The 23,769-nt window shown below is 44.4% G+C and overlaps 1 protein-coding gene across 3 annotated transcripts in view; it reads right to left on the reverse strand.

The window, feature by feature from the left end:
• Positions 1–17,160, reverse strand: part of MAP3K3 (mitogen-activated protein kinase kinase kinase 3) — a 41,964-nt gene extending 24,804 nt beyond the window's left edge. For 2 of the 3 annotated variants that reach the window (XM_032711270.1, XM_032711269.1), the window contains exons 1-6: positions 16,926–17,157; positions 10,290–10,411; positions 9,366–9,455; positions 6,523–6,563; positions 2,299–2,398; positions 1,075–1,188 (exon numbers count right to left, since the gene is read on the reverse strand). In XM_032711270.1, the coding sequence (XP_032567161.1) occupies positions 1,075–1,188; positions 2,299–2,398; positions 6,523–6,563; positions 9,366–9,455; positions 10,290–10,411; positions 16,926–16,929 (471 nt within the window). In that variant the 5' untranslated portion in view covers positions 16,930–17,157. Of the gene's footprint in view, positions 1–1,074; positions 1,189–2,298; positions 2,399–6,522; positions 6,564–9,365; positions 9,456–10,289; positions 10,412–16,925 lie in introns of all 3 variants that reach the window. The other variant, XM_032711271.1, reaches the window with a different exon arrangement.
• Positions 17,161–23,769: the final 6,609 nt, after the last annotated feature.

The following is a 23,769-nucleotide window of genomic DNA, read 5'->3' on the forward strand; positions in this document are numbered from 1 at the left end:
CACCCAGTCCTTTGGGAAAGGGCTGTTAACACTCCTGAAGGTCTCTGTATTTCCATTAACATGGATTATCAAATTAAAAAATAGTGGGAAGTGTATTTAAATCCTCCTGACAGTTCCAAGAATTATAGGTGTGATTATTTCCAGTTTGAGCTCCCTGCAGAACTTGAATAGGGATGAACATCTGAGATCGACAAGCTGTTCCCAACAGAGCAGCTTTTTGTGTCACACTCTTCAGAGAATTTGGTAATTTGCAAATCAAATATCTAAGCTATCAAGGTTTTTTGGCTTGAAAAGCTGCATGACCTTAATTCTGAAAAAGAAAAAAAGAGATATTGGATGAGGGAACCGTTTTCCAGTCCCAGATCAGGAACAAGGAAAACTTCAGACTCTTTTTGCACTCCTCATCTTGCAGATAAATTCACTGTCCAAAATGGGCATCTTTGGGAGCTTGGTTTAAAGATTTACTTCTCATGATATAATCTTTCCTGCTGACACTCACTGCCACAGCCACCTGTGGTACAGGAGAGTGAACCAAGACAATCAAACTCATCTTGGGTGTGAATACATCATTATTAGCTAAAGGCAACTTAGTTTCCATAGAGTAAGGCTGGATTTAAGGCATTAGGCTGCAGAGCTGAAAAATCCCTGGGAGCTGCCCCAGGCTTCTCACCCAATGAAGAAGTGTTAAAGGCTTGTCTTCAAGGACAACCTGTGCTCTGAAAGGCAAAATAATCACACACACTTTCAACACTGTGCTCTTAATCAAAGGTAAAAGATTTCTCTGCAAACCAAACTCTTTCAGTGTTGTCTGACTACAGGTACTTGCTATAAAATGGCTTTCATGTAACAGCTTAAAAAGCTGCAATGTTTTTAGTCCCTGAACAGCTGCTGAAGTCAGGAAGGAGAAAGCCAACAAAAAGATACCTGTAATAGCTGAGCCAAAGCAAAGAGGATAAACACATGCATTTGTGTCTGTGAAGAGTGATTTTACTAATCCCTGTTACTGCCATTGTGTTTCAGAGAGTTAAGGGTAAAAACCTTCATTTTGCTGCAGTCACAGAGGTTGGTACCCACATGGTTTCTGTCCTGGGACAGCAATAATATTCTAAGGCTTTTCACATTAGAGCTTCGGTCTAAGAGATCTACAGCTTTATCCAGGTCATCTTGGTTTTTCAGAGGGATAGAGAGCTGTAAAATAAACAACAGGAAAAAAAATCATTAGGAAAGACAGAAAAAAATAAGTCTATTTCCACAACAGGTGTTTCAACAAACAGAAGAATACCAGAATATAAGACAGGACTCTGACTGCTCACAAATTTTCATTCCAATACTGTCTCACTGTCCCCTTTTTAATGAGGTTTTCCTCCCATGCCAGAGAAATGGCTGACTCTGTGCAAATTTCTCTAAAGCACCAGCCACAAAAATATTAATTGCTACCTGAATTTGCTGTTTGCAAAGAACAAGTCAGGGACTTGTCAGCCCTTGACTCCCTGAGGAGAACGTGGTCTCAGAGCACTTATGAATTCAGACCTACTGATCAAGTGAAAATTGGGTTTCAGAGAGAAAGGAGAAGATAAAGACTTTGAAAGAGGGAATCAAATTAGAATTTAAAACTTGCTAATAAGACCCCGTGAAATCAGGCTCAGACACCCTCTATTCTACAGCCCACTCACATCTCAAAATGGGAATGTTATTAACCCTGGAGAACTCTCATTTTTGTCCCACTCTCACTGGTGAATGGGGTTCTGCATCTCCCTCATTAGGGATGCAGTTCCAAACAGTGGGAGGGCGACACCACAACAATAAAAACAAGGAAAAACCAGCGTGTCCAGGGTGAGAAAGCCACTAAAATACTTTAGATTATTAACATGGACTACCCAGTTCCTGAGAGACAAATGCTGTTCCCCATGTCACTTTATTTCACCGCTGACAGTGCCCACAGTCCCCCTAAAGCCTCCTCTGTTCTCGGACTCCCCTTGTTCCCTGGGCAACAAGATCTCCCTGGATATGTATCAGCCTGCAAGAGTTGCTTTCAACAATAAAATACTTCAAATACCTTTTTTACTTCCCCAAGAGAGTCTCCCAACCACCACCAGTGCAAGAGAGCTGCTGTTTGTACAACACACACAGCACCGTGAGGCTTTATCAGGATCAGTGTGTTTTCCTTTGGATCAGGGATTCAAGAGTGTTTTGCATTAAAGGAAGGACTGAAAATTAAATTTATGGGCACAGAGTTTGTGAGGGGGAGATGTGGTGCAGAGAGTGTCTGCCATGCCCTGAGCACTGGGAGCTCTGTACCTCGTTGTTCATGTAGTGCAGGTCCAGGGGCTGCCCAAAGGCTGTTTTCACTTTCTGCTGCACGTCCTCGTAGCGCACGGGACGGACAAACGGGATGATCCTGGAATGAGAGAGAGCCCCTGGCTGAAATCAGAAATACACTTGGTAATGCAATCAAACCAGGTGGCTGAACCACTAAAAACACATTTGAATGCTCTCCTTTCATCCTCGAGCAGGTAGCGAGCCTTTCAAATTTAAATTTACACGCGTTGTTTCAGTCAGGAATTATTGATCTCTGGCCCATTTCCAGGGGTTTGTCAAAATGCAATATTCAGCTGCAGATTTTAAATAGAATCCCTTTGTCCCTGGGCAGAGAAGTATCCTTTGCTGAATCAGTGGCTTTCACAAAACAGGATACAAATGTCCCGTGCACCTTGGCTTAAAAAATACTGCCTTGGGCACAAAACACACTCAGGGAGAGCCGAATTAAAAGCTGCAGAGGCCAAAAGAATAAAAAATTTAAGTATCCAAGTACCTGAATTCAAAATTCACTCCCTAATAATCTGCAAAATGCATTTCATATTAAAAGTTTCAACAAATATTCCCACAGCAAAGTTAGTCCTGAACTCCTGAGGGAAGATAACAGCAGGTGGACACAAAGGAACCTGAAAATCCTCCTTCCCAAAGGTGGGCTGTGCCCTCAGCTCCATGCCTGCCCCCTGCATGCTCAGGTCAGACATCTCCAAACATCTGAATCATGGACTCACTACGTTGGCTTTCCAGTTTTCCATCAAATCATGGAATGGTTTGGGTTGGAAGGAACCTTAAAGATCATCTTGTTCCAAACCTGTGCGACACAGCGGGGTTTTTTCTCCAGAGCTGAGGCCAAATCTAACTGTGCAAATGTTCGTCACACATGGCTTGCCTCATTTACAAAAAATTGCTTTATTTTTTAATTAAAGAGGCCCAAATAGACCAAAACTTAAATATAGCTTCAGCTGTAACAGCAGTGTCACAGCTGACTTGCAACAATTGAGAATATTTTTATAAGTCAGAAGATTCACATTACACTGATCAGTCTCACACTCTCCTGCTTCCTCTCTCCTATTTTTTTATCTTCAGGCACCTTCACCAAATGACACACAAAATCTGCCCAGATTTAAATTATTCCACACAAAACCTGCACAGATGTAAATTATTCTGATCACTGTCCCTGGGCCCAGACCTTGTGACACACTAAACCCCAGCTCAAGCACTCAGCCATTCCCTCCCCAGGAGAATGGCAGGAGTTTTACACTCACAGACAACAACGGCCTCCAGGAATGCAAAATGTTACCCTGTGGAACCCTGTGGCACATAAAGGCTTTTCAGAAAATGACAGTACACTTTGCTTTGGTTTTATTACTGTTTTGCCTGCCTTGGAATAGCAACTCTCAATGTTTCAGGCAGAGGAACAATATGAACTTCCAGGAAAGCATCTAAAACTCTTATTTTGCTGGAATGTTCTGTTGTAGGAAGTTACCAAGTACTCACAAAGTCTACCTTGACAGCCATGGAAAAGGATGATTTTCACTCTCTTCAGAATAATCTGGAGGATTCAAATGCAAACTGCAGTTTAGAACCCGTTGTTCTAAACAAACCAAGGCCACCCAGGGCAGTGGTGGAATCACCACCTCTGCAAGTGTTCAAAAAACATGTGGATGTGGCACTGGAGGACATGTTTTAGTGGTGACCACGGTGGTGGTGCTGGGTTGGACTTGAGGACCTTAAAGGTCTTTTCCAACCTGCACAATTCTGTGATTCTGTGCCACCTCCTGCTCAGAAAGCCACTCTTCACCTCTTTGCTGCACAGGTTTCTCACCTTCTGCTTCCATGAGACCTCACTGTGCCTACACTGCAAGTCAAGCCCTCCAGGGGCAGTCACAGGACAAGGGGGAATGGCTTTAAACTGAAATAGGGCAGGGTTAGATGGGATATTAGGAAGAAATTCTTCCCTGTGAGGGTGGGGAGGCCCTGGCACAGGTTGCCCAGAGAAGCTGTGGCTGCCCCTGGATCCCTGGAAGTGTCCAAGGCCAGGATGGAGCAACCTGGGATAGTGAGTGGCATCCCCAGGCGTGGCAGGGAGGGTGGAATGAGATGATCCTTATGGTCCCTTCCAACCCAAACCATCCTGGGTTCAAACCATCACTATGATTCTGTGATGAACCTGTGCTTTGGATAAAAGGTTTAATTTCCCATCCATCCATGCATCCATCCATCTTCATCAGCCCTGGGTATCCTTTCACAAGATGCAGCTTTTGTTTTAAACAGCCCTTGTGTTAGTTGGCTTCCTCGACCCCTTCCCAGGAAAGATTCATCTTGCTACCAGTCCTACAACATCCAGCTATTTGGAAATAATTGTGCTTGTTAAAAAGCAGCCCACAATAACATTTTCTACATATTCCTGAGAAACCCATCCATGAAATTACAGTACTCTGGCACCACACAAATGTAATTTAGCTCTCAGTGCCTTATAAAGACTCCCATTCTACACTCAACGCATTCAAAAGCAGAGCTGTTCTCAGGTGCCACAAATTCTATTAGTTTAAAAACTCTGTGCACTCCTCTAACACAAAATCCTGGACTGCAGGGTTTGAGGAGCCCATTCCTGCCTGACCACCTTAAATATTTGTGGTTAGATCTGGCAGCTGCTGTGAAGCCAAGCACACACACTCACATTCTGGTGCAGGCTCCCTGTCTGTAACTGCACACCGCGCTGGGAGCGGGGAATTCAGCTGAGTGAAACTGCATAATTAGACTAACACACAATCAACCTTTTCATTTTAATGTTACTTCAGAAAAAAAAAAACCTTTCTCCTCCCCTCCCCGAGCTCGGTGCCACCTGAAATGCACCCGGGCTGAGACAGGCAAGCTGAGAAGCTCGTGGGGACAGAGTTTGCTGCTGAGTTCCCTCGTCCTGGCAGGGTGTGACAAGGACCTGTGACATGGCACCCCCTGCCTCTGTTTTGCCCACACAAACCCCTGACACAGGAAGAAGGTCTGGCTGACAAAGAAGGCAGCAGATCCCAGTGATGATCACCTCTAAAATTTCTCCCCAAGCACCAAAAGTCAGGGTTGTTTTAGGGACAGAATTCATGGTGCAGGATTTTAGCGAAAGCAACAGTTCAAGTTTTGAGGAAGATCACAAATTGTTCTCCACTGCCTGCTTTGCCAACAAAGAATGCTTCTGCTTTCCTGATAAAAATCCCCAAATTTGACAAAGGAGGATACCTGAGGAGGAGCTTCAGCACCTCAGCCAAAACCTTTGCTAGGACCAGGTATGAGGATCCCTGCAGACAACTTGTGCTGTTCTACCATCAACATTAAATTTGCATTTTATCGTGAAACCATGAACTACTTTATGTTGGAAGTAAATGGGAGAAACCAAAGGATTCCCATAGGATGGCTGTGAGGAGTAGCACATACATTCCTGCTTACAATCCAATTAATTTCCTCCAAAATAAGGGAACTGTAACCCATCATTAAGATCACTTTTTGCCCTCAGTGAGAGCAGACTCAAAGAGACCACAGACAAGCTCGGAGCCTTCCTGTGTGTTCACACACCACCACACAGCCATTAAATGTTTTGAGAGTTCCCCTCAATGCTGTGGCAAGTAAGAGGCTTTTGGAGACCTACTTTTAATTATCCAGGCAATTTTATCCATTGCAAACAATGCTGTAAAAATTGAAGCTGCTATTTCAGTTCTTTCTGGGTTTTTCTTGCAAAAGAATGTCTCTCAAAAAAGGAAATAACAAAGAAACTTTTACACCAATGAAAAAAAATCTTCCCTTGCTGTATCTGTTGCTCAATCACAGCAGGACAGTGATAGCAACAGGGCATCAGGAAGTGAGAAACTAGAAAAGAATGACACTGATTTGATCAGCTTCATTTGGTTTTAGTTAAATAAAACAAAATTGGAACATGTATGAAATGAGACTTTCAGGCTGAATTTATTTCAGGCTGGACAGCTTTTTAATATTGCTGCAATTCGCTTGCAAATAGATATTATGGAAATAAATCACTGTTTTATGACACACCGACCTCTAAAAATAACCAAGTTGTGTGTGACCTGTTTGTTATGGCCTTCCCTGTGTGATTTTCGTTCAGGAAAAAGAAAAGTGAAGCCAACAAAATATTTAACCTAAATTACTGATGACTGAACTATTCTCGTAAGCAAAGGACCAAAGCACTGAAGGCCAACTTACCGTCGCTCCCCGTTGTGTTCAAACTTTATCCTGACATCATTCTGCAGGAGAAAGAACAAAAGGTGAGTTCACACTCAAATTCTGCCACACAAATGCATCACAACAGGATTTTAATATGATTTTAAGTTTCTTCCTGGAAGCTAAGGTAGACTGTGGAAACAAGTGGCTGGTATGTTTTTCGGAGAAACTGCCGAAGGAGAAAGGGAAGGAAAGGGGTAAAAACTAAGTTGTAATTTTTGTTAACTGTCACTGAAACAGAGGACACTTTAAGGAAAATTAAAATACCTTTAGCACTGCATGGTAAAAATCTGAAATGGAGTCCTAACTGCTTATTCATCTTAACTGAAGCTAATTTTCTTTGAGCACTCAAAGCAAAGATGGAAAAGAAGAGAGATACAGAGAATGTATACATTCTCTATTCTTATTCCTTCCTTTTATTCTTATTCTGATTTCTATTTATTATTCTGATTCGTTATTCCTATTTGTTATTCTTCATTCTTAAGAGATGGACTAAATCTCTGCTTTTGCAAAAACACAGCCCCTGACACTCCAACTAAGTCACAAACAGGCTGATTCTGTGTCACCTTCTAAAGCTCCTAACCTGGACCTGGATGGTTCAAAGCACAACCACACAACCTGTGCAGTCACTGCACACTCAGAAGATGCTCTGTGGCACAGAAGAGTCAACATGCTGAACTTTCAACTCTGGACATCGAAGTTCAAATCCCAATTTAGGTCAGAAAGATAAAAATAAAAGGGAAAAATCTGCTCTGATAAGACTCCATAATTTCTGCTGCACAATTTATGTGATTGGAATAGATTAAGCCATCTGTGAAAGCCTCAGACAATAGGCAATCATACATCTAGGAACTTCAAAAAAACGTGGCCAGGAAATGCTCTTGAGCTGGAGGAAGTTTCTGGCAGGCCCAGTGGTCAAGAATTCAGTTCAAAGGGATGGGATTCCTGCAGCATGGATCAGGGAAAACCAGCTCCCCAATCCCAGCAACGACCCCCTGCAGGTGGGTAATTCACGTGTAACTTTAAAAGACAATTTTTTTAGATGTGGGAAGAGAAAGAACTTACTCTAGAATGACTCCAAAATGAAACAAACTCATCTGGATTGAGCAGTAAAGGAAAAATGCAGCAAAGAGCACAGGAATAATATCCTATAAAAGATGCCCACCAGCCAACTCCTGATGAAACAGTTGTTCTTAGACATATTGGATGGAGGAATGATCCCTTTGGATCAGGATTTTCAAAGAAGTAAGTTTGTTTCTTAGACATACTGGATGGAGGAATGATCCCTTTATATCAGGATTTCAGGGAAGTAAGGTTCTAGATAAGTTTTTTATTTTTTTAATGTTATTCTAAATAGCCCAGTCTAAGGGAACTAAACAGGACTGTTTGGATGAAATGGAATTCAAGTCATTTTTCAGATTAAATTTCTGACCTCAAGATGTGGTTTAGGTCCTGGAACAGCCAAGTAACACAGCTCTCATTAATTAAAATTAGACAACACTAAGAAGATCTTCAGGGCTCTTTGGAAACCTTTCTTGAACTTGCTGGTACCTAAGCAAACCAAAATCACTTTCTCAACTCCACTGCACACTTTAGAACCTGTAATTTGGAAGAAAGGGAAGGGGGATGGAATTTATCTCTTGCTGATTTTTCCATAAGGGATCAGACACTGGTCATTCCTGCCTATTTTTTAAAGATCTAAGAAAAGGTGTTCAAAGTGATCTCAGTGTTCACGTTCCAGAGAGAAACTCGAGGAGTTAAGCTTTCCAGTGCTTTCAGTTTCTCTTGAATTCAGTGAGCCCATCAATTTTTAAAGTAAGTCATATAAACTCTCCTAAGAGATGAGTAAAAAGGCAAATCCAAGTTTAGTACCTCGGCGTTCCAGTACCATAAATCACAGTTACAGGTTTTGATTTAAGGCATCCCTGAATTCCCGTTCAAAGCGATCCGGGGAGGATTTTTGTTCTGCTCCATCTATGGATTTGTCCAGCACATTCTAGGAAATCCCAGATCCAGCTGAACAAGTAGATTACGAGCAGGCAAAGTGTAAGGCAGACAGACATGAACTTTAAAGCCTGCTCCAAAAGGCTTAAGCCTGTAACAGGAATCAAACTGCAAAGAGTTATTTTACTGACATAGGCAACTTCTCCTGTTAATGTCAGTCTTGCTGCCAGCAACTTGATCTAACTTTGTAAGACAGTAACAGACAAACAATTCTGGACTGAAATTGCTGCTTTTGCTTTGAAGTATTTCATTTAAATGACATCCAGCATCTACTGACAGAGTAAAGAGTGATTTATTCTGTCCCTCCTTTCGACCAGAAAGTCAATACCAGAGTTTTGTTCATGAAAAAGTCTGTAGCAATGTGGAACAAACCTGGAGTGGAAACAAACCTCCATCACTTACAGACTGCTTTGGGTGGGGAGGGACCTTAAAGACCATCCAGTGCCACCCCCTGCCATGGGCAGGGACACCTTCCACCAGCCCAGGTTGCTCCAACCTGGCCTTGGACACTTCCAGGGATCCAGGGGCAGCCACAGCTTCTCTGGGCAACCTGTGCCAGGGCCTCCCCACCCTCCCAGGGATGGATTCCTTCCCAATATCCCACCTAACCCTGCCCTCTTTCAGTTTAAAGCCATTCCCCTCCATCCTGTCACTACACTAGAACATGTACCCCCTGTAACATCAGGACAGAGCCAGGAAAGAAAAGCTCTTCCAGCCTCCCACACCTGCTTAAAGGAATTCTGTAAAGGTCCCTGCACACAATGGTAAAACCTACACACAATTTAGAATTGCTGATATAGAAATAAAGGCAGTTTTCTCACCGGAATTTTTTTTTCTTCCACTGCAGAGGCACACTGGTTTGTTATTGCAGGGCTGCCCAGGAGGGGGGGACCGCTGGCATTGTGTTTTTTCTTTAAAAGGAATAAAATAATTTTTAAAAAATGGCAAGCTAAAAATTTTTACACTTGGTAAATTTTTTTAGCTGATCAGACCAAACAACATCACAAACACATGTGGGGGGAAGGCAGGATACTAAGATGATGCAAATGATCAAATACACACACACACACACATATATATATAAAAATACAGAGCTTTACATATATATCCTTATATATAGCTTTTAATTTTACATAGATAAACCAATATAAAATATATACTATTTTAATATCATTTATATATTAAATAAAATCACATTTATTCCAGTATATACTTTGATTGTAATATTAATTAATATAATTATATCATAACATTAATTAGTAATATTATTATATTTCTATTATATTAGAAAATTATTTATAAATAATACATAGTATATCTACTGTATTTAATATAGTAGATATATACTATATTTAATATATAAATTAACATATAACTATATTTATACATAAATATAATATATAATAGTATATAATATATAGTATATATAATAACTATATTTAATATATAAATTAATATATAAAAATATAGTATATCTACTATATTTAATATAGTAGTTATTATATATTTTATACATATTAATATACATTATAATAATTATAATATATATTAACATACATTATTAATACATATTATATATTATATTTTAATATAGATATGAAAATAAAAATGTTCCATATTTGCCACACAGCCTGAGCAGGATGAGGGAGTTAATCCTGGCAGAAGCAGAGGCAGCAGATCCTCTGTCCCTTCTGCCCCCAGGCCCCCATCTCCCCATTTCAGGTGCTCACTAAATGGCCCATTACCTGTTTGTTGGCATGAGCAGTGTCTTTATTCTTCATGGTATCATACCCAGGCAGCCTGTGACGTCTGCTCATCTGGAGAGCCACCAGGTCCTTCATGATGGATTTCAAGGCCTCCTGTTCATCTGCAAGGCACAAGAATTTTAGGAATAAGTGGCCTGGGTGAGCATCAGGATCTTTGCAAAGACACTGTGATTTTGTTTAGTCACAGAAAGCCCAAACTAAAAGAAGATCATCAAATAGTAAACAAACAGATAAATTTTAAGTCTCTTTTCCAGTGTCACACAAGGATCAGAATAAATATGCCCAGTCCCTAATTGTGTTTAAAAGCCTTCACAACAAACAGCACAACCTGAGCAGATTTGCTAGATCATCAGAGGTCATTTAGGAAGGGCAAACTGATGTGCTTCTGCCAAGGAAAACCTGGTAAAAATCTCTTCTTTCCCACTTTATGTCCTGCTAACTCTCAATTCTTGCTTGTTAGCAGAACAAACCACAGCCAGCAGAGAGAGAAACGAAAACCCGGGCGAAGAACCATCCTGGAGTATCCCTGAACACAAATCCACTCACACTGATTGCCCCAACACGTTCCTCTCTTCCCTCACAACAAGCTGATGGGACAAAATTCCAACCATTTTATGAGATTTCAAGATGAAATTTGATTTGAGCAGGTTCAAATGGTCCAGCACTAAGAACACTGTCTGCTGGCAAAGTACAACACAGCAGGTTCAATTCAAGGCTTCTTGCCTTGCAGGAAAACACAAACACACATTGAGTTTTTTCTTGTACGTACTACTGACTAAAAATTACTTTCTGAAGTGAACATTCCTGATATAACCAATTTAATGTGTTCTCTCCCATTGCCTGTTAGTTTCGAGGAGAGATGTGTATTTATTTAGCAGAACCTTGTATGAAATCTAGAGAAAAGAAGACACAAAACAGGGGAAATGCTCAGTAACTGTGATGGATGGTGCAAAAAGGTCTAAAAGCCACAGGAAAGAATCCTTTGCTTTAGCAAGGATAATGATCTCAAATTCTTTGAAACTGGAAAAGGTAACAGAAGTTGCCACGTGAAGTTTTGTCCAAAATGGGACTGCACTGGCCACTGTGCTCCAGGCAACAAAGCAGCCTCAGATGCCCCACTTTGCTCCTGGCACAGTCACCTGGTGTCTCACACAGCAAGACTCAGAGAGTTTTTAGGGATAAAGTGTTGTTTCCTCGGCAAATAATACACCCAGTTAAATCCTTCCTGATACTGAGGCATTCCTCAGGCATGAAATGTGAAGCAGTGACTTGATCGGCTCTGAACATCCCCAGCAGAATCTGCCCTTTCTAAACGAGTCTGGGTGGACTTGGCCACTAGTTTTGAATGTAAAGCTGTTTGGTTTTTGGTTTTTTTTGATAATTGGAGCTTTTGGAAGTGATGTGAGCCCCATAAGTTATCACAGCCCTACTCAGATGACAGTGTGTCGGGTGTGCAGTGCTTGAAATGCACAATTCCTCCCGAAGTCCCCAGTCACTTGGAGGAGTTTGAGCTGAAATGAGCATTTTTGAAGCTGATTTGTAAACAACTGAAACTTCATTTTCACAATGCACCATGGCTGAACACTCATTCCTGATTCGTGGCACTGGTCTGATGGGTAATGGTTTGCATTTGGAAGAGCTGTCCTGGGAACAGCTGCTGAACATTAAATGATGGACTGACTCGCATCTGTATTTCTCTGTACGAGGGACTCACTGGGACTATTTGTTTCTTCAATTTTATGTCATGTATTTGTTCGTGAGTGTCTCCAAAGCAGCCAGTGTATGTTTTATGCACAGACTGGCTTCATAATTAATCAGTGTCTCAATAACAAACCAGATTTTCGCAATGCTTGAAGATGACAGATGTGGGACATGTACAGCCTGTGGAGCAGCCAGGGAGCAAATGCTCCTAAAAGCAAAATAGGGGAAAAAATAGACCTATTTGTAAGGAAGAAACATCTAAAGAAGTCCCAGGGAGAAGTCACACTAACGATATCTTTGGTACAACAAATAGTTTCTGCCCAGGTCTGCTTTAGCTTTCATGGGATCACAGAATCATAGGGTAGTTTGAGTTGGAGGGGACCTCAAAGCCCATCCAGTGCCACCCCCTGTCATGGGCAGGGACACCTTCCACCAGCCCAGGTTACATCCAGCCTGGCCTTGGACACTTCCAGGGATCCAGGAGCAGCCACAGCTTCTCTGGGCAACCTGGGCCAGGGCCTCCCCACCCTCACAGGGAGGGATTTCTTCCCAATATCCCATCTATCCCTGCCCTCTGGCAGTGTTAATCCATTCCCCCTTGTCCTGTCACTCCAGGCCCTTGTAAATATTCTCTCTCCATCTTTCCTGTTGTCTCCCTTCAGGTACTGGAGGGCCACAGTCAGGTGAGCCCTAACTCAGTCCAGAGACTACCCAAGTTCTGAGGTACATCCTCTGTGGACTTCAGACCCTACTACCAAAGCCCAGAAACATCAAGCCTGGGCCAGACCATGGAGGGGAAGAAACCTCCCAATGCATCTGCAGAAGGTGTTAATTAGAGTAAAACTCTTAAAAAAGGAAAGCAGAGCAGAGAAAGTAAAAAAAATCAGAGTCAAAACCCACCAAATCTCTGCTGTCCAAGACAAGCCAAATGAGACAATAACCACATTGTGGCAGTGGAGAAGGGAGAGCACTCCTTGAAATTCCAACTGCATGTAAAAGAAGCGAGGAGTGTCAGTAACACAACCAAAGCAAGAGGCTGCTTTTTGAGGAGCACATCAGCCAAAGGAAATAATTGCTGGGATCTATCTCAGCACTAAGTAACCCCTTGTGGGAGGAAAACGTGAAAAAACAGTTGTGAATGAAGCTAAAGTTCCAGGTAGGTAACAGCACAACTTTTTCTTTTAAAAAAAAAAAAAATGTTTCCAACTTCACATTTAACCTCTTACCTTACTGGAGTGTGTCCAATTTACTTGTATTCTTCAATCTGGATTGATATTAAGCACAGCCTTGGAGTCATCTGGCAGACAAAGGCTATAACTGTGCACAACAAAATACTACAACCTATGGATTGGCATATCCCTGGAGCTCCTACCACCCAAAACACACCGGGAAGAGCTGGGATACAAGTTTTCCACTACAGTGCAGTTTGGGTTTGGCCAGATACCAGGAGGATGAAGAAGAGCTTGTGTTGGCAGCACTCCTTTGGGCAAGAAGCAAACCAGCTATGAAAGCAGTTTATCACTGAGGGCTCATGACAAGAAATCAAGTCAAAGAATATGTCTGTGAATAAGAATTCGCCACCAAACAATATCATCACTGGAAAATCAGGATCAACGCTCACAATGGTTGGTTACAGGTGTTTGATCCCAAATTCCAGGCTGTGTGGAGTCTCACAGTGACTCATTTCTGTGAGGAACTGGGCACAGAGGACAGGCATCCAACCGTGTGTCTCTTAATACAGATTTGCAGCTTGGTACGTGGAGAATTTATTTATTAGCTGAGGCAACTTGTGAATTTACAATCTCTTAAACTCTTAAGGGCAGCACCTGGAAGCACCAGAGCTCAAGGAGTGTTTGGACAACACTCTCAGGTACAAGATGGGATTGCTGGGGTGTCCTGTGCAGGGCCAGGGGTTGGACTGGATGATCCTTGCAGGTCCCTACTAACTCAGGATATTCTATAATTCTATAAACCCCAGTTAGTGCCCTGCAAGGTCACTGCAAACTCACTTTCCTCTGTGCCAAAGCTGAAATCTTACTGATCTCCACAAAACTGGAACAGTTAATGTTCTGTCAAAGGTGATGGAACAGCTTCAGGTGAGTTTGAATCTTATTATACAGTTTTTAGTACCAAACCATATATGCTGTAATTCATCCCTGTGTTGATGAGATAGGAAATGACAGAGTATTTATCTTTTAAAAACACGAAGTTAAATACTGATCTGAGGTTGTGTAGGGAAAAAATCATCTCCAGTTAGGACAGCACTGTGATGGATTTAATGCTGAGAAGCATGAATACTTCTTTATTTCCCTCAAAACAGAGGATTTCCATAGATTGACTTGGAAAAGCACATGGAGCAACATTACATTAATCACACAATACAGAAGTTGCTACAAATGAAAACGAAGCAATTCTTGGAGTGCACTGAGAGACCCTGTTTTGCCTGGTCTCCAGTAGGTCTGGGAAACACAGCTCTGCTTTGTGCGGGAAAGATGTTGTCCAGGAAATGCTTTTCATGTTTTAAAAACTACACTCAAGGATTTTTATAACATCGATAAAAGCGAACTGCTGCTCCCAGAGAAAGCTATTCCTCTCCATAAAGCATTTATTTCAACGGATCCCTGGCTTCTTACACAGGGCTGAGCGAGTCAGAAATGGAAACTCTTTTGAAAATAATTAAAAAAAAAAAAATAAAAAAAAATCACAAAGTTCAAACAGCAAAAGCATCTGCCCATGGGCAAAACCAGGAAGTCTGTGAACTCCTCTAACCCAGGATGGTGTTTAATTAGTGTGATAATGATGCCACATTAGTTAAGAAGGGAAAAAAAGTGAATAAATCTCTGTTATCTACCCCCACAACAGCAAAGTTGGTTGGGGCGAGCCATGTGCAGATCCAGAGGCAACGAGGAAATTTTACACAAATTGGGCCCATGAAAAAAATCTTGGAAAGTTTCATTTTGAGTCCTTTGCTGTGGGCAGTTTTAGTGGTACCAAAATGCTGTTCTGCCCAATTTTCAGGAAATCACAAGTGACTGGTTTGTAGAGCGAGATGAAAAATCAGAGACTACCACGGACATGGCACGTGTGGGATATATTTAGGGTCCCTCTTCTCACCCAGAAGTTAAAGGAAAAGACTGAGATTTGGGATTTGAGCCGCAGCTCTGTCCCTCCCCCCGGGTGTCACTGAGCTGTGGCCATGGGTTCGTGTGTGAGCCAGGGGAAGGAAGTGACACAGGCAGGAAAACCGAGCGGATCGAGGGAACGCCGGGATGGGGACAGAGCGGGGCCTGCCCGGCACCCACCCCGCACTGCTCGGCCCTCCCGGCACAGGGACCTCGTGTGTCTCCATAGGAGAAGCAATATCTGTATTTTAAAGCCTGCCAAGGAGGTGACTGGAGGGAAATAAACCCCAGGGATTGCCCTGGAGGTGCAAGGTTGGAGAATTGCTCCAGGTGAGTTCCAGCGAACCGTGACACCAACCAGCCCACGTGTCCTCCAGAAACACAGGATGCAAGAAAAGCAGAGCATGATACAGCCCATTATCCATTATTAATTAGATCATGTGATCACAACTGCCTAATAAACTCGGATTTTTCCCATTGTAAGGGATCTGCAGCTGTGCCATGACACACACGATGCTGTGGTGGAGCAGTCCATGAAATTGTAGTTTTTCATTCTGCACTCATGTGTTTACAAACACACATTCAGCTGCCACTGGAAAATGCTTCCATGGAAATCCAACCTCTTCCTTCTCAACAATTTTAAGCTTATGAACCACCTGCCTGGTTCTGCAGAGGAGGTACAGAGAGATAATCCCGTGCCTCTCTTTACAGCAGAGAATTCTAGTGATGGATCTGCACAGATTTGTTGTCTTTACCAAATCAAACCAGAGCACAGAGGGATTGAAGTTGTTGGAGTTTAGCTTTGAGCAACATTTGCAATGCTTTATGAATTCAAAATATAAGAACTATTTATGCATACAGACTAAATGAAGGACAGGCTGAGAAAACTAAACTTGGTTGTAGGGAAGAAACACTGAAGTTGTAGCCCATGAAGCCATGAAACTCCACACTTACAACAGGAGTAACTCCCTTGCCCATATGCAGATATGAATAAGTTCTGGTTCAGACCAACTAAGAATTTAATTCTAGCACGAGACCTCTCTTTAAACTTAAAAGGGAATTAGGAAGCATAACCCCCCCCCCATAAGCAGTTTTTTATACAGGACATAGAGTCCAAATCCAAATTAATTCCAATTAATCAATCAATTTCAGTCATGGCAACTCCTCGCAGCAACATTTAAAAAATTAAAAGAGTTCCTCCAACTCCTCTGCTTGTTTTTACGTGTTGCTGCCTGGGCTGAGAATGGCAAACAAGAATTCAGTGGAAGCTCCATAAAGAAAAGACTATTCTGATGGACTCCCGAGCCACAATTAACACCAAAAACTCCCCCAATGAATCCGAAGCCCATCAACTCCCGTCCCAAGAAGAGCCAACGTGACTCCGGGAGGCTGCAGGAGCTCCCTGAGCCCGACCGGGCCAAGTTTAGCAAAGCCCCGGGGCAGCAGGGGAGGGGGCACGGTGCTCCCCGCAAACACACGATTTTTTTTACCATTTTACCCAAATCCTTGGAATCCCCCCACTATTTCCCGGCGGCGCTGCCGGTGCCGCGGTAACACCGCGGTAACACCGGGGGCAGCGCGGCCGCGGCAGGTCCCGTCCGGCCCCTCCGCCCGCTGCGGGGGCCGCGGCAGGTCCCGGCCCGGGCCGCACCGGGGGCGGCGGAGCCGCGGGGACCCCCCCCATCCATCGCGGAGGGCGCATCGCCCCCTCCCCTCCCGTCCTCTCCCCGCCCGCCCCTCCCGGCCCGTGAGGCGGCCCCGGATCCCCGCGGCCTCCCCGCCGGTTGCTCACCCATGTCTGCGGGCGGCGGCGCCGCGGGCGGCGGGCGCTGCGGGTCGGCGCTGTCACCGCCGCGGCTCCATGGCGGCCGGGCCGATGGCGGGGGGAGGGAGGGCTCAGAGCCGCCGCGGCCGCCACATTCCCAGGCCCCGCGCCACCGCCGCCGCCGCCGCCGCCTCCTCCTCCCGGCGGGCGCGCTGCGGGCGGGGCGCGGGGGGTCGGCGGTGCCTCACGGCCCGTCCCGGGGTCCCCTCGCGGGGTCCCCTCACGGTCGGTGCCCCCCCCCCCGCCGGCACAAACAAACCCGCTCGGCGGCCGCCGCGCACCCGCCGCCGCCGCCTCCTGCCAATCACAGCGGCACGCGCCGCCCGCCCGCCAATCAGCGCCAGCCCGGCGGCGCCGCGGGCCAATGGGAGCTCGGGGAGGCACATGCCCGCCCCGCCCACCCCGCTGCTGTCAATCACCCGGTTCGCTGGGGGCGGGGACACGCCCCCCTCGCCCGCCCGCGGGTCACGCCCACGGGGCTGTCAATCAAAGTGATTGACGGCGGCCCCGCCCCGCCCCCCTCGGCCGGGTCCTAGAGCCCGGTGCTAAACTCAGCTTAATTAGTGAACTGTGAATTATTAACGGAGCTTAATCAATCCTTTCCCAATTTCAGTATATTTAGCGCTGACGCACTAAGCGATTTATCAGTGGTAATTCCGAATCTATGGTTTCTGTCTATTTTTGAACTTTGGGGTAATAAACTATTTTTGACTTTGGGAAATTGTCTCAGTGGAAGTTCTGGGAGAGACTCTTGAACACCAAATCCGGGCTCCTAAGGCCACAACAAGTGTCCTGGAGGAGGGACAGGTCCTGAGCTTTCTGACTCTCCTGGTTTTTCTCCTCACAAGCAGAGCTTGGCAATGAGTTTAATTGCTGCTTACCTTTGTAAGAGGGGAAAAAACCCCAAAACCAATTCCAGCCTAAGAGTGATAAAAAGCACCCCAAAAGTCTGAGAGCAAGATTCTTTTGGTGTTAAAAAAAAAAAAAAGAAAAAGTGATACAATTACCCAGAGCATCACCCGGGGCATCTGTGGCAAGAGATTTCTCTCCTAGGAGCTGTTCAAACCTGGACTATGTCCCCAGGCCCACGGGTCACCCCCACTCCCCCAGGGTCTGAAATAAGTGACAAATGTCAAAGTAGCAGAACAAACAAACAGCTTTTCTGCTTTTTAAGCCTTCAAACCCCCTGTTTCATTTCCTCCACAGTCACGTTTCTAAGCCCTGCAATCACACACTGTGTCTCTTAAAATCAAGCTCTGGCTCCAACCTGCAGCAGTGACCTCCAGCCTGGTGTGTTTAGAGTTCAGCATTTCCTCCCCTTTCATTTAGGAGTTTATCTTAATAAGAAAGTGGTTTTGCTCTCAGGAGTGGAACTGCTGACTGCTGCCACATTCACTCACTTGATGATGATTTTTTTTCAGCTTTAGCATTTTGCTTTGTCCAGCCAATTTGAACACAGAGACCACAAGCAGAGTATATTATTGCTAAGAAAGTGACACTAAATACAAACGACTTTGAGGAGGAAAACCCCCCCAAACAAACCAAACACAACAGATTTTCACAGATTTTAGGGCAAAGGGCTGATTGGCCAATCTAACTCAGGAATTCTACTCAAAAATCATAGAATCAGGAGTGGTTTGGGCTGGAAGGGACCTTAAAGATCATCTTGTTGCACTCCCCTGCCGTGGGCCATGTTCAAATCAAATCATACCTTCTGAAGTGACATCCAGCCTCCAGCTGCTCTTTCCCAGCTCCTGCTCCCATTCCACCTGCAGGCTGATGTTTTCACAGTGTCTTTTCTACAAAAGGAACAGCAGAAGGGGTTTGTTGTTCCAAAAAGAAGCCCAGCCCTGGTTCCCTGGGGCGGCCAGGGCCACCCTGCTGCTGGGAAACCCACCTCCAGCAGATGTTTTAGCAGCTGCTTTTCAATCTGGCAAAGGTCTGGCAGCAAGTGCAGGGCTTTGGGAGGGTTTTTTTTTTGCTCACAAACAACACAGCAGCAATGTCACAGGGGTTACAGCAACTGGGTAAGCCACACTTCTCCAGCCAGGAGAAGGGAACTAGATTGGAGAGGGGAATGGTTCAAAGGTGTGGGCAAGTGAAGGAATCTAAACCCACACACCAGGAGGAATCTGGGGCTTAGCCAAAGCATGACAGCATTATGTGTGATATCATGGATTTTTTTGTATTTTTTTTTAAGTGTCTAGATGGGGTAATAAAAAGACCTGATGGTGTCATAGCAGGTAGACATGGAAATAGGTGGAGGAATGCTTTGATGCACAGATTGAGCCTCGGAGAGGAAGAAGCTGTGGGAAAAGCCAATAATCTGACTTTGAATCATGGAATATCCTGAGTTGAAAGGGACCCACAGGACCATCCAGTCCAACCCCTGGCCTTGCACAGACACCCCAACAATCCCCCCCTGTCCCTCAGAGCATTGTCCAAACCCTCCTGGAGCTCTGGCAGCCTTGGGGCCGTGCCCACTGCCCTGGGGAGCCTGGGCAGTGCCAACCACCCTCTGGGGGAAGAACCTTTTCCTGAGATCCAACCTGACCCTGCCCTGGCACAGCTCCAGCCCTTCCCTGGTCCTGTCCCTGCTCACCCAGAGCAGCTGTCCTGCTTTGGGCAGAAGGTTGGACTCCATGACTCCCATAGATCCCACTCTGAAGTTCCCATCTTAAAACCAGGCTGAGGCTGTGAGTGTTGAGACTTCTCTTTTTCTTTAGTCCCTCCTGTCTTACTGCTCTGATGCCAGGAAAGCATTTCTAATTTTTTTTATCCCACTTCCATGCCCAGTTTGCAGCCATTTGTTTTCACGTCAAGATTATCCTTTTAATTAAGTAATACTTCCCTCTTCCCTGGAATTGTCTCTCTAAATACATCATGAAGATAATCATATCTCCTTTCAGGCTTCATTGCAATAGAAATCCAGCCACTCTCCCTTCATAACACAACCTTTGCATTTGTGGTATCTTCCTGGTAGCTTTTTGCCCCTGTTCCAATTTGAACTCCTCTCTCATTTGACAGCATCATCACTGATCTTGGAACCACTTTTTGACATTCATTTTCACAGCTTCATGGTGGCTCATCACTATCCTTTATCAACCACTAAATCCCAGTTTCCTCTCCTCACTGATTTCCAAGTAAAACACTCTCAGTCTCCCTCACAAATTCCTCCTTGTCCCTAAATTCCCAGCCTGCTACATTTAAGCTCATCTCTATTTCTCACTCTTCAAAGCCATCAAATCTCCAAGATATTCCAGTTCCTTCGTATTACTGAAGCCTCACACTTTTGTTCATTGCCAAATTTGATTTTAATTCTCGCTTTTTGTGCCAAGGTCATTATAAAAAGGCTTTTCCTAAGAGAGGGAAGAGCCCACCCCACACCCTGGCAGGCAGGAATTAATATCAATTCTCCACTGCACCAGCCCTGATTTCAAACCATCATCATCACCTTCCCATTTGATATTTTTGTCTATCTTGCAGCTCTTACATGTTTGCACATAAAATTCTCAGCTGAAGTCCTGTTAAGTGGGACTGATTCCATGTCCTTCATGGAGAAACTCAGTTTATTTAAGTCCAAGAGATATTAGAGCAGCAGTCTGTGACAGGAGCCAGGAGCTCCCAGCAGATGGTAGGAGACACCCACCCTGGAGAAACTCTCTCTTCCCATCTCCAACTGCCCGGGGTGTCTGGATTTCACTGAAGCTTCCCCCCCTCCCCTCTTGGTTCAAATTGAAAATAGAATGATTTGTCCTTAACAGCTCATCACTTCACCCACCTGTCAAGGCTAATGTGTAAAGCAACAATTTTATCTGCTGGTTTCCCCATTTTCCAGACATTCTCCCATCACTATCTACATGAAGTGCCATCAGGACTTTTTTTGGACCACTACAGACCCTCACACCCTTTTTCCCCCCCCCCCCCCCCCCTTACAAGCTGGTAGATCCTTGCTGAGCAGGAATCCAAGTTTCTACCAAAATAGGCACCCCTATTTTGTGTAACTTGAGAAAAAAAAAGTGTAATTCCTTTTTCACCGTAATGCTGTACTAGTTGTGTGCATAATCACAGAATCCCAGGATGGTTTGGGATGGAAGGGAGCCTAAAGATCACCCAGTCCCACCCCCTGCCATGGGTAGGGACACCTTCCACTAGCCCAGGTTGCTCCAAGCCCTGTCCAACCTTGGCCTTGACCTTCCAAAACTGCAGCTTTCCAGCAGAGAAGTTTCACTCCTGTCAACAGCAGCTACAGAACATACTTAACTCTCCTATTCCTTCAGATTGTTTGAGGCCATTTAATGTAAAATCATCAGTAAAGACATTCATGGAGACTGTCCAGGAGCTCCTACATTTCCAGGCAGCCCATTTGTTTTAAAAGAACTTTATAGAGGCCTAATGGTTTAATGCTGTCACGCAGCATCAAGGAAGAAAAGGAAGTGTAATCCCTATTTTAGGGATTTAAGGGCATTGCACAGAGAGACAGTGACTCGTTAAAACTTACACAGGAAGTCTGGAGTAGACCTTTGGGATTTAACTCCTGGCATCTTCCCCCAGTGTCTTAATCACTCTGCCATCGTCTTATTTTCTATTTTGGTAGTATTTCCATTTGCTGAAGTGTACCTGACTCAAAGAGCCTCTTTTCCTTGCTATCAGATGTACTATTTCTTCTTTCCTTCCTGTTTCCCTTCTTGTTTAGGTAGACACATCCTTCCTGGGGAGCTGAGCAGGCTCCAGGCTCCTTGTCCCATGCCAAAACTTCCTTATTCTACATCTTGGACTCCACAGCCAGAGAAAGTGGGGGAGGAGGAGAAACCCTGTCAATAGAATCAGAGAATCCCAGAATGGTTTGGGTTGGAAGGGACCTTAAAGCCCATCCAGTCCCACCCTCTGCCTCCAGCAGGGACACCTTCCACTATCCCAGGTTGCTCCAAGCCCCGTCCAACCTGGCCTTGGACACTTCCAGGGATGGGGCAGCCAATCTTCAAAGGATGCATGGAAGCATTCTGCACTCTTTTCTGCAGATCTGAGTCATCTCACTGATGCCAGGCAGTTCTGCTTCTCCCAGCACTTCATTGTCACCTCCTCAGCTTTGAAACAGAGTTAATGGAAAAACTATCACTGTTATCCAAATTCAGGGCAGTGTGGCAGGAGATATGTTGGCCAAAACTCTCCTCCAGCACATCAATCACGAGAAAATCCTTCAAAACACGCCTGGAGCAGCCTTTCCCAGCTGTGTGTACCTGTCCTTGTCCCATTCCTGAGGGCTGTGCCTGGCTGTGGACAGATTCCAGCAGAGGGGGCTCTGAAGCTGGTTAAAAACCAGGAGCCTTTCTGCTTGTGGAGTGGTAAAATTAAAAGAAGGAAGAGGAGGAAGGATGTTAAAAATATTATATGCATTTATCTCACTGCTTCCTCTGAGCTGGCAGCCTGGACAGTTTCTAGAGCAGCACTAATGAAAAGGCACAAAATTAAATACTTGTTATAGTCACAGGCCCCAAAATCATCTCAGACACCACTTTTTCTCTACACCTATTGCTTGCTACCATGGAGGTTTTCTTTCATTTTTAAGTATTTTCAAGCTATTTACTGATCAAGGATTAATTATGTGCTTTTCACTTACATTTGGTATCAGAGCAGTGACTTTCCCAAGGTCACAGAGCAACCCAGCAGTGCCAGATGTTGGTTGTTCCTTAATACTTACAAAAGAGAGAACCTCTGCTTGTCTCTTTTTCTCCCCACATTCCTCTACAGGACTTTTTGGCACCTGTTTTGCCTCACTGACAGGGAATCTGCTTCTCCCATCACCTACCAGTCCACCACTTCTTGCACCAGCAGCTCCAATTTGCACAGGTTGCCTCCTCCCACCAGAGTGGAAAATGAGAAGGTTTCTCTGGAGAATTCCACAGATCCAAGGGGAAAAATAATCTAGGAGGATGCAAATACAATTCTAGGGCAAAAAGACAAACAATTCTTTGAAGAAATGCATCTTATCCAAACAGGGATTACTAGAACAAAGTCCATATATAGCTTAAAACCCACTGCAGCATCTTTGCAGGCAACTCTTTCCACTGTGGACATGAAGCTTAATAAGCTTTTATTTCCAAGCCAGTACACAAAGAATTAGAAAGAAACCCAACAATTTAGTTGAACTAGAGTTAATCTAAATACTTAGTGAAGTCATCAGTCCTGCTTGCCAAGGACTAAGGTACAACTTTCCAAGCTTTGCCACTCCATTCTCATCTCAGTCCCAGTTCCAGCCACGACACCAGTGAGAAAAACACCCTTTAACAGAGGTCACCCTGCACAGGAGAGACTTAAAGCTACAGAAGTGCCTAATTGCTTTGTCTTCAATTTGCCTGTATTCAAAACCCCCTTAGAGACCAATTATTTGCATTTAAAAACATTCCTCTTCCCCTCATCTTAAAAATGAAAACATGCCAGCAGGTAATTCCCATTTGTTGTGTAGAGAACAAGCAAAAGAGTGGGAAAACATCAGCATGAACAACACTGGGATACAGGGACCCTGCAGCAGATTTTTAAGAAGGCATATATTTAAAGTACAGCTGCATTACCTGTTCTGCTGAGTTCTGTTGTGACTGAGTTCTTAAAAATATAATTATTTGGGGTAATTTGGAACTTAAGAGTAGCCGGAATTATCGAGTTTGTTTGGCTATTGATGGGAGATCAATACACTTCAGCTTTGCAGAGGCAAGACAAAGCTCCTTTTTGCAGCAACAAACTCCCCACAGAGTAAAGGAAGCTCGTTTTCAGTCCCCAGCTCCCCCCAGGTTTAACTCACCACACAGTGAAC

Source organism: Chiroxiphia lanceolata, chromosome 26, assembly GCF_009829145.1.
Source record: "Chiroxiphia lanceolata isolate bChiLan1 chromosome 26, bChiLan1.pri, whole genome shotgun sequence".
Classification (NCBI taxonomy): Eukaryota; Metazoa; Chordata; class Aves; order Passeriformes; family Pipridae; genus Chiroxiphia; species Chiroxiphia lanceolata.